At 43.3% G+C, this 11,362-nt stretch overlaps 1 protein-coding gene across 1 annotated transcript; it reads right to left on the minus strand.

The window, feature by feature from the left end:
* Positions 1-1,805: 1,805 nt before the first annotated feature.
* On the minus strand, positions 1,806-8,275 carry LOC144147343 (uncharacterized). Its single transcript, XM_077679461.1, has 4 exons — positions 8,118-8,275; positions 5,510-5,580; positions 4,043-4,135; positions 1,806-2,788 (listed from the first exon to the last, which is right to left on the minus strand). The coding sequence occupies exons 1-4, from the start codon at positions 8,182-8,184 to the stop codon at positions 1,979-1,981; spliced, it is 1,041 nt and encodes a 346-aa protein (XP_077535587.1). The 5' UTR covers positions 8,185-8,275; the 3' UTR covers positions 1,806-1,978.
* Positions 8,276-11,362: the final 3,087 nt, after the last annotated feature.

Here is an 11,362-nt window from a genome sequence, read left to right on the forward strand (position 1 = left end):
TTTTTTTCATTCAGAAATGCCCAAAATATGAAGGAAGCTCAAACTAACGCGTAAGTCTTCCATGTAGCGAAACTGTACGCAACTTTCACGACCATCAGTCCGCGATTGCAGCCGATTTGCTTTTCCTTGGCTTGGGCAACGACCTTTACTCCGTTATTGTTGAGGTAAATGAGAGGTTAATTTATTTTTGGAAGTGATAATCATTGGACATCAGTTTGAGGGGGGGTACGTTATGGCACGTCTTTCTCCTTGCAAGCAAGTGTTGCCGCGATTATAGCGAACGCTGAAGTTTTCTTTTTTCAAATCTTGGCCAGGCTCCCTAAGTCCGTAGTCTGGGCTCGATAAACGCGCGCCGGGAACGCTGGGCGGTCGCCGCGTGGCATGCAGACACGAGGGCTCGGCATTTTCTTGCTTTTTACACTGTGAACACCATACACTAACGATTTGCTCAACAGCTTCACTGTTATTATCATTAGCAGCTTTTTTGTCAACAAGACCTAGTGAAGTGCCGCTGAGTGTAAATTGCATAACCACCAAAAATTGTTTGTCGAGGTCATCGCTTTGTTTTGCTGCGTTAACGAAGGTGCCTACCTTTTACCGCGGTCGAATATTAACTCCATTCGTAACGTCCAACACGCGCTTGCAAATTGAAAAAAAGGTCGCTGTTGGTACGTTCGTCATCAGCGATGACGTCTTAGCCCGTAGCAGCCGTGCACCCGATGACATTCCATGACTGGCAAAATAAAACTACTTTTTTTCTCGTTTGACACAATGAAAGCCCGGTTTCACTCTCACGTCGTGAGTCGAGAGAACTTGTCAGGGCTTGTAGGACAGCCAACTGGTATAAGGGGAAATGCGTTAGAATTTTTGAAAGGACGTCATAGGTCCCACTAACAAAGCTTACGCTTTAAAAATATTACGGCTCTCATCATAACCTTAAAAGCCTTGAAAGAGAAATGCTACGTGGGGTTCAAATAAAGAAAGACACATTCGACGACACTCCATGAATCGTCCGTTTGGAGACGTTAGCGTGGGCTCCCTCTAGCACCATTATTTTTGCGTCCAAGGTCAAGATCTTGGTCTTAGTCTTTCGGCGTGACTACTTTACTATTGACACTTACACCTTCTTCATGCAAATTCGTTCCGCCTTTACACTTTTGCATTTAAAAGTACAGCTAATTTGCGGCGTTAATTAGCGTTAACTTTGCGTTTATTACTTGGAGTTATAAGCTAAGTAAACTGCAATATTGTTCGCGGTGATCATCAAAATTCCTGATTCATCCCTTTATTCTCCTAGTCTTCCAGCTAAATTCACTGAATCGTTCTTTTTTCTCAGGAATACATCTTAAAACCCATTAGGTCACATTGAGGCATTTTGATTCACTACTTAGCCATGCCCTCTATATCTCTTTAGGTCCAACTATTTCGTCCAAATTTGTTTAAATTACTTAAATTCCTATAATTTGTTTTACTTTACGGTAATTCAACTAGCCTTCACGTTAGTCTTTTTTGTAGGTAACCAGCGGTGCGGAGCGCGCACTTGGCGAATTGTGGGTCGTTTTCAGACAAGATTTTGATGTAGTGCTGTGGCAACGCGCAGAGATCCCATTTTCGAGTGCCGGTTTTGGTTGCAATGCCCACCTCATTTTCTGCGTTAGGATGACTTTTATAACTTCGTTGTTGATAACCATGTTTTGTGCAGGCCGAATGAACAACGAGATTGAAACGCTTTCGCCTTAATTCGGCTTTAATAGTGCAACAGGGGTTCCTCAGTACTAAGGGAGTAATATGCACAACGCACACGCTTTTGCTTGGTGTCAGCCTTTGATTGTTTTATTCCGATTTTCGCTCAATTACATGCTACATTTTCAGAGTTTTCAACTGACTTGAGTTAAAATAAAAGTTACCTTGTAAAGTTCTTGGCGGTGCTTATAAACGCAGGAATAAAATATTTGTTTATTCTAGGTGACACCCTATTCTACGCGGCGGCTTCTGTGTCGGCGGCACCCTCGTCGTTTTCGGCTGCTGGCTGCTCAGCTTCGGCTTCTTCAGCTGCGTCTGCAGGCTCCGCTGCAGCACCGTCGTCAACGGCGGCAGCTTCTTGTTCAGCGGGTGCCTGCTCATCTTCCTGTGCGGGCTCTTCAGCCGGTGCGTCTTCGCTAGCAGCTTCCTCGGCGGGCTGCTCACCATTCTCCTCGGCAGCCTGTGCCTCGGGGGTTTCCTCGGCTGCTGGAGCATCGTCGGCCTTTCCTTCTTCGGCAGCATCTTCTACAGCGGCTTCTTCGGCTGCGGGTTCCTCGGCAGCTGGCTCTTCTGCTTTGGGCTCTTCAGCAGCGGGTTCCTCGGCAGCAGGCTCTTCAGCGGCAGGTTCTTCGGGGGCAGCCTCCTCGGCCGGTGTTTCTTGAGCGGGTTCTTCAGCCGCTGCTTCCGCAGCTGGCTCAGCTGCTTCCTGGGCGGGTTCTTCGACAGGTGCAGCGGGCTCCTCCTGGGCCGGCTCAGCGGCTGGTTCAGCGGCAGCAGCAGGTTCTTCTGCAGCTGGCTCAGCAGGGGCAGGTGCTTCTTCGGGAGCCGGCTCAGGTTCCGGAGCAGGTGCAGGCTCTGGGGCCGGTGCAGGTGCCGGAGCTGGAGCTGGTTCCGGCGCTGGAGCAGGCGCAGGTGCAGGTGCAGGTGCAGGTGCAGGTGCGGGTGCAGGCGCGGGTGCGGGTGCGGGTGCGGGCGGAGGCGGAGGAGGTGGCAGTACGGCCACGCACTTTCCGTTCAGGCACTCGCCTTGAAAGATTTTCTTTGTCTGAAAGGAAAAGCAATCACGTGTTAATGTTCGTCCGTATTGATTTCTTACTGTAAATTTTCCAATGTCAGTTCACCAATCGATCAGGAAGACGTGCGAACCTACGAATTAAGAGGATGTAAGCGGCACTTCGAGGATATCAAATCTTGCCTGGATTCGATATATTTTTCTTTTTGTTCTTAGTTCAAAACTGATGCAATTTTATATGAAAGATTTATGAAATGCGTCATGTCCTGCAAATTATTATACTGCATCTTTTCCTAAAATTGCTGCTAATAAACTTTTCAGCAGCTTGCACTTATCGATTTAACGTAACACAGGCTTGAAAATTGGTACTCGTGATTCCAATAAAAGACAGGTGCTTAATGACAGTAACGAGTATCTTCATTTAACTTGACGCAGAAACAAATGCTTGCAGAATGATTAACCTCATGGCAGCTGTTTAAATTGAACGACTGAAGAACAGAAAGAAACTAGGAACGGTAACAATAGCTATTAGCGCTACTGTGAATTGCTGAAAATTGCTTGCAGTTATATAATAAACGTTAGATTTGCCTTACTTCGAAGAAACGAAAATATATTTTTACTAAGATAAGCTCTTTTTGCCAATCAAAGTGTTATTTTAGGCGAGAAGCTCTTGAAGGCCAAACCTGGTATATTTGCCTCCTAGGTCAACGGAAAAAAAAACGTGCTCGAAGATTTGGTGGACCTTCAAAAACCTGGAATTTCCTTTACAAGGAATATATAAAGATCCATGCACCAATTTTGTGACATTTTTGTGCCACACACAGAAACAGTAAGGCGCAAACCTGTGGCACCAGATTATAAGACCACTGTTTCCGAATGTTTCATCCATCAAATAACCATCAAGGCGCATCAGGGATCAATTTAGTTATTCACCTTAGTTTGATTCAGATGAGCCCCTTAGATTTCTGAGTTTTGTAAAAGCTTGTACGTAACGGCCAAAACAGTTACACTAAAATTTTATTAAAATAATTTTAAGCAGCTGGAACACATATAAAAAAATACGTTATTACTCGACAATTATATATGCCCTTTTTACAAGAAACGTTTTGCTTTATCAAGTGATCAATAGTTTGTTAGAATTTCCTTAAATCGTAATCTTAAAATATAGGAGGTAGGTAATTAACAAAGTACGTACCTAAATTGTAATTAAGAACCATTTTTGTTCATATTTAGAGCGGATAAAAAACCAAGAGCCACAAGTAATCATGACACTTAGATTGGACGTACCTGGCAAGGAGTTCCGTTGTCTTCTGCTTCAAACCGGATCGGATATCCGGCGCATAGGTACTTGCATGGGTTCCTCATGCGTGCAAAAATAAGCTGAAACACAAATAAAACAAATGACGGTAAGAAAAACAGCAACAATGCTCACATTCATTACCAGTGATGTTATATTCGACGCACTGTTTTACTGAAGGAAGAAGCTATGCATATTGCAATTGAGCAAGTCTGTTCGTCATTTCAGTCTTAAGTCCTACTTTGCAAAAAGTGGGAAATGGCACCAAGGATAAACTTTTATCCTCTTCACAGCGCGCTATATAAAGTACGTCATACCTACGGCAATGGAAGCAGAATTGCAAGCTATGTACGCTTATTTATTGGTACAGACCTACACAAAAGAAGCAGACACGACGGTACTGGAATGCAGAAGTATTGCTCGTTACTTTCTTCAAAACTGCCTGTCGCCTCTGTGTCGCAATCCAGTGGTTATTATAGATATCACATATGACCTCCAGACTAAGAAAATCATTAAGTCTAAAAATTGAGACAGATTTTTCTACTGACCCGTCAACGAACAGTGACTGCGGTGCAACATCGCTGAGCTACCAGTGCTCTATACTTCTGTGAATCGACTGATTCAAGAGAAGACTGATGAGTGAACGCCGGGACCTTTTCTTCATAAATAAAATTACATCCCGCTAATTTTCGCAGAGTAAATATGGACGCGCTTTGAAACATGAAACGACCGCTTGTGGAGGGAAATCTACGTGGTACAAAAAAAAGCCAAGACCTGTTCACCACTTTGCTCTCGAGCGCCCCCCATGCCTCAAAATTAACAGCAAATTGTGACCCTTGAATTTGGTATATTCTCTGTTTATTCTTATTCATAGACCACCAGGAAAACGCATCCGCCGGCATACTTTCCAAAACCGCTAAGTATCGTGTATTCGGAATCCAGTGCCCACACGTTCTTGTGTGTAAACTATTCACGTATTATATGTAGTGAGGATACTGGCTTATCATCGCTTACACTTTACCAGTCTGAAAACCTGCAAAGAAAAATCCAGCGATGTATACAAACCGAGATGGGCGGTTTTCATTTTATGTGTGGTCGGAAAAAGGGAGTGCTACTTTAGCAACTCGCCTAGCCGAACAAGGCACCGACCCAGTCGCGATAAAGCTGGCAGCTTCACATGGTATTAAGGTCTCATGTGACCGCTAATGTTTCCGCCTTTTTCACAGAAAGCCACTGCTCAATTATTAAAATTATGAATTTTTTTGGAAATAAGGGGAGTGTAATTGCAAGGCTGACTGTATGCACAACCAGGACAATTCGCAGGGACTTGCAGTAGCTGCACACGCTTCTAACATCACGCTACTGAAAACCTTCAACTATTCTTTACACACATAATGTATTAGTCGGGATGTCTTGTTCTAAGCCTTTTTATAGAAATGTTTGGAGTGGCGCCTTACAAATCCATAGTTCGTAGCTTCCGGACACTTTGGTACGACCAGTGCTGGTGAGGCCGATCCAACTGGAACGGCTGCAAAAAAGACAGAAAAACAGAATAAATATTGGTACACAATTCCCGAGAGGGATATCCCGGATCAGTGGTCGTTGCGTTTATTTCTGCAATTTAATGGTTCAAAAACATTTCTAAAGTAAGAAACATGAAAAACTGGCCTGACTTTGAGCACAAAAAGCGCGAATGGGTTCTGCGTAGGATATATTTGCACGTAAATACGTATAGCATGCCTCACATTTTCATAGTTTCAGATGTTGAAGGTATAATAAATTTGGTTAATAAGTTTAAAGAAAACATTCAAAGTAGAATTAAAATAGAAAAAGACCAGAAGCAGAATAAAAATATCGAGCCGACATGGCAGAGGGATAATGTGCGCCAGCATTCTCAAAGATCCACAATAAATATTCATGGAATATAGTTTTCTTGCAATCCTTCGATCATACTCTTGTGATGTTTTCATTGCTTTAATTATATCCGCCATCATGTTAGGCATACAGATATCAGCTTTTGTACAAGAGACCCCTGATATACGGCCTCATTCGCATTTCTTTTCTTTAGCCTTTAACCCCTTAATTATGCCTCCACTTGTGTTTAATATTTCCTGACACCTCACCAAGTCACTCGATAGTCATTTTATGACTGCAAGGGTCGCTCTGTTGTCAGTCATTTACGTCACCTGGCAGGCCCTACTATACTTCTGTTTTACAAGGCTGTAGGTCTAACCAACGTTTCTTTCAGGATATTTAGTACTACTGAAGCTACTGCCCATTTGCCGAAGCTAGGTTGGCACTGATGAATAGCATTCTTTTTGATCACAGGTGTCATCTAATGTTTACTACTGGTGTCTGTTTCTGAAATCCGCGCCCGCCCATGCAAAAATGGGTACCTGATTTCACTACCGTGGTGAGCATCACAACTGGCCACTTCTCGAAAATGTCTGTTATATTCAACCTGCCCCAGATAGTACCAAAAACTGGCTTATCACTTAGGTACTCAATATTCTCTTGTAATTATTCACATTTAACCCTAGTAGATCCAAAGCAATAGTCTTCCAAAATCACAGTTCCAGAATTAACCACGTGGTCCATCTTTAGACACTTTGAACAAGTCGATGTCGTTTGGAGCTCTCAACTTCTCCAAGTGTTCCGAATTTTTATATAAGTTATATTCCTCAATCAACACTCCTTGAGATCTAAATATGTGTGCTGTTCGTAATTTTGCAATAATGGTGTCTTTTTGCCCGACGCTAAAGTTCCACCATGCCTTACAAAGAAGGCAGTATTGCACTTCTGCACTTTCCTTCTGCACTTGACGGCACATTTTAATGTAGTTCTTCGTTAAGGCAGGTGTCCTGGTCCCTACTCGCTTATCAGACCCAAAGTAGTACCTCACCACAGAGACGTGCCTTCACAAGCGGCTCCGATGAATCATGAATTATCATTAGGTGCTGTTAAACTTCATTGCGGTGAGTGTTTTTCTTCGTTAAAAGAAATGAAATGTTTTAAAAACGACGGGCTGAAGGACCTATGTCGAGATTCACATTTACAGCCGACAACGTACGCTGTTAAAAATATACTGCAGTGCTTCAGCTTTGTGTGAAACGTTAGGTACAGCCACACTTTCAAAGTTCAGCTAGGCCTTGTTTCAATTACCCGTGCTGCATGTACAAATCAATGTTTTTTTAATGACCGTGTTTTAAAGGCACGTTACAAGAGAGTGAAATACATGGAAACAGTTATGGAAGCCTTCCGTAGTTTGAATTACTCTTTCGGTCTACTTCGAAGTCGTCATTGGGAATTGAATAGGTAATGCAAGAACCCACAATTACCACAGTACTTTAGACCTTGAGACTACAACTTTCCGTCATATTTTAACACAAAGAACTGAAGAACATAACGGTCATTACTTGCTCAAGTTACAGATTTGTATGACGCTTCCCAATTGGAGCCCTAGTTGGAAAAAGGCTTGCTCAGGCCAAAGAATACAGGCGGGCTTTCCTTGGCACAGGCCGATCAGAACTAGTTTCCTTAATAAGCTACACATCATCAGGACGTGGAGATGGAAAGATAAGCCAAACTGGTCGTTGAAGCTTTGTGCCAAAGCATGTTGCGTCAATCTTATTGAGACGATAAAAAACGTTGGCGGGGTGAGAGGCAGGTATAGATCCGATAATGCTACAATTAAAAAAAAATGCAGTCAAGACAAGCCGAACCAAAAGAAAGACATTATAATCACACCGTTCTTCTATCATCTATTCGTCTAATTTTAAGCGCCGTATTTTCTACGTTACATCATGCACAAACTCGCCCACATAAAATAGGCGAGGCTATGTATATCGCCATTCGCTAATTAAACGGCTTAAACAAAGTGAACATCTTTTAACGTGTTGATTACAAAGTTTGCGCTGTATTGATGTAATGAGCCTGTCTCTATTCTTGCACTCCATACACTAAGTACTGAACACTGTTGAACAAAGAAGTATTTCATTAGAGGAAGTCAGTTAGAATTTTTTCAGGCGACACTTGCAACAAACGCGTAAACAAAACAGCGCTTACCCATCACCTGCACCGCCACACTGAGGACGACGGCGCAGACACACACGACACCAGTCACCACGTTCATCTTTTCGCTTGGTGGTATTCCTTCGAGCTTGGGTGTTTCAATCGTGCTTTTCAACTTCTGTGTGTCCAGGCAACGCAGCGGCACTCCGCTTATATACGCAGTGCTGTTGACTTCTCGCTATCTTGGACGACAAAAGCTCCGGTTGGCTGGCTACTGAGCTTACGATGATGACGTCACCTTTATGACATCGTTTACGATGTCAGCCACCTGAAACGAAAACGGCTCTGCAAGAAGCCTCATTGACGTCTCCGGGAAGACTATCTCGGATGAAATTTCCAATGATAAGCTTCTCTTGTCGTTTGCTCACAGCACGACGTCACGCCTTTGGCTAACAGGCATAAAAGTTTATTGTACGAAGCAGCCAGACACAGCAGCTTATCCGCGCTTCCCTCCTGCTCCAGGCGGGTTTTTTGCTTTGTATTCTTGCCTCATCAACGCAGAAAAGCGTGAAAGAGGATGTGGTGATGGTGGTCCCATCTTTGTGGTTTCACGCGTTTTGAAATATTTGTGTCAACGCGCCCTTGGTGCTTTCAGGCTTGGGTATCCAATTCCATCAACGGCTTGTATCTACACTTGTTTTAGATAAACACAGTGTCGGGTTTGTGTAGAGATTCCGAGGCTGCGTCTACTGATTGTTTCTTAACGCAGTGTCTTGGGAGCTGACAATCAGTCTCCGACAGGTTGCTCCCGGATCTTTCCTCCTAGTCTAACAGGATGCTGATAACAATGTCGGGTACACGAGAAAAGAAAAACTGGGCACTGGCCCAGACAATATTGATTTGTGTACCATTCTCGGGAAAACTCTGTCAGCCTGAAGAAACCAACCAACAAAACTGCATTTAAAGTCCCCAATGAGCGTACCGGCCCGTTAAATCCACATTGTTAACCGGAAGTACGAGCCTCAGGGTTTCTTACGTTAATGTTAGTCCTTAATTGCTACATCAGATAAATGTTAACCTCAACTTTATAACGGTCATGAAAAAATTGTTTTACGATGAAATAAAACTTGTTTTTTCTCAACATGCAACCACCCCTGCCGGAAATAAATGGACAAGAAAAATGCCGTAAGGTATTACCGTATAGGATGTACGTTTCAGAAACTGTGTGAACAACAAAAGTAATGTTGTCAGTTCGTTTCCGGTTTTCTTGTCGTTGGGGCTATAGCTCCAGTAAACAAAAGCTGTTTTTCCTCTCGCTAATATTATGTTTCCACCAAAAATTGAATAAATATGAACTTTTTTTACTCCATTTGAACAAGTCGGAGCACCTAACCCGTATCTCGGTGTGTATGAATACCAAACGTTGTGCATAAATCAACAAGTTAGAAGAACGAAAGGGGAAACATGCACCGAGAAACTCCAAGTTGCCTGAGCCTGAGAACTCTGAAAAAATTTAGATACGTTAGTTCTAGCTATGTGACTGCGTGATTTAGTAGCGAATGGTGTAGTAGTAATTCCTAATTGAAGTTATCATAATGTAGTTATGATGACTGATGAAGTTTTCATTCATATCTTAAGAATTCCTGTTAAAAATGGTATGGTATTTCCTCGACAAATGCAGCAACAGCAAAACCCCATAGCTCAGTTCCAGAAAGTAACAACATTGATGCTTTAACGGAAAGAACAACGGTTCGTCCTTCAACTAGAACAACATCCCATAAAAACGGCCTCTCGGTGAGCGGCTGCTCTTTGCCTCTGATTAGTATATGTCATCACCAACAGGCTGAACATGTAGTAAGTCACCTTCTCAGTTGCCCGAGTATGCTTCTGCCATAGCGTTTAAATACTTCTAGGGGCGCGTTTTAGATCGCGAGGATGGCTTCTGCGTTGCAGGGTTGCTACTAAAGCAGTCGACCGCACGTCAGCCATGTTTATTTTTTTTGTTCAGCACGAACTCATTATTGAAGAGTTATCCTAGCTTTAAAAAGATTGTGCACTAAAATAAGAATAACAAATTTCACCAGAGCATAGTTTTCGGTTGTGGTGGTTCGAAGAATGGACGAAGAAATAGTTTAAACACTTTTGCCTTACTCGATTGGCGTGGTTGATAGGTAAAGTGTTGCTTACTAGGATAACCTTGAAGTTTATTAATTAATGTTCTTTTCAATTCAAAGAATGAAGCTTAGCGGCACGCTGGTTTGTTACCGAAGCCGAATTCTAAAGTTAGTTATGGCTTGAAAGAAAGCAAATGGGTACACTGCCGGTTAAAAAGAAATTGCCCGCCTATGCGCTTACGTCGCTACAAATGTCGTTGCAAGACGCAAGTCCTCTGCCACTTCTGCAACGTATATGCCTTTACTCCCCCCGGTGAAACGTTCCAAATACAAGTAATTATAGGGAATACGGAATGCATACGTTGTCGTAACTAATGCAGATAATCGTTCCAAAAACAAGAGAATTAAATGACTTTCCGAAATAGACGCATTTCACGGAGTTGTCGCATTTTTGTTTTATTAAAATAAAATGAAAAACATTAAACCTGCAATACTGCACCACTTGTTTTCCGTATGCTCCGTATATAAGGAATTTATATTTATATCACCACTTTATATGCGCGCTTGAAGGAGAGGAGACAGCGGAGGAAAGTTCCGCATGCGCACACATGCGCGCACAAGCCCGCCGGAGCACATGCGAACGTAGGCGAAGCGCGCCAGCTGTTGCTATGATAATGAGCCGGAGAGAGCGCATAACGCGCAGCTGTGGGAGAGAATAACGGAGGAGAGTTTGCGCATGCGTAATGAGGAGTGTGGACTACGCCGGTCAACGCGGGACAGGCCGAGTGTAACAGATGCCTTGCATCTGAAAATCACCGGCTGTGCACACATACTTACTGCTGATAAAATATTTTTATTTGTCTTCGGCGCTACCGTGCTCGTGTTATAATCGCAAGCGTAGTCATGAACGTGACTAGGATGGAACGCACTACCCGGCGCGGAGTGCTTCCCGTATTCATTCATTCCAGCCGTGCAGTATTTGAGCACTGCAGCCGCTGGAATCGGACGCCAACAGCAATTCTGCCCCGGAATAACCCACCGACGCTTTCGACGCCGAAACCGAAAGTGACGGCGCGGAAAAGTACGGAGCCTAGTACATATAATAATTGTCAAGCCTCAAGTTAAGCCAAGTTCGAAAATCACGAGTCTACGTCACACAATCAGCTCCATGGGGGTTGAACAATT

This window comes from Haemaphysalis longicornis, unplaced genomic scaffold (assembly GCF_048455015.1).
Source record: "Haemaphysalis longicornis isolate Haplotype H1 unplaced genomic scaffold, Haemaphysalis longicornis Haplotype H1 scaffold_7, whole genome shotgun sequence".
Taxonomy (NCBI): domain Eukaryota; kingdom Metazoa; phylum Arthropoda; class Arachnida; order Ixodida; family Ixodidae; genus Haemaphysalis; species Haemaphysalis longicornis.

Excerpts from the sequence above, each read along its gene's own strand:
- LOC144147343 (XM_077679461.1), bottom strand. The coding sequence starts at position 8,184 with ATGAACGTGGTGACTGGTGTCGTGTGTGTCTGCGCCGTCGTCCTCAGT. Across the intron at positions 5,581-8,117 it reads TGTGGCGGTGCAGGTGATGG|CCGTTCCAGTTGGATCGGCC; the intron begins GTAAGCGCTGTT and ends TCTTTTTTGCAG. Across the intron at positions 2,789-4,042 it reads ACAACGGAACTCCTTGCCAG|ACAAAGAAAATCTTTCAAGG; the intron begins GTACGTCCAATC and ends TTTTCCTTTCAG.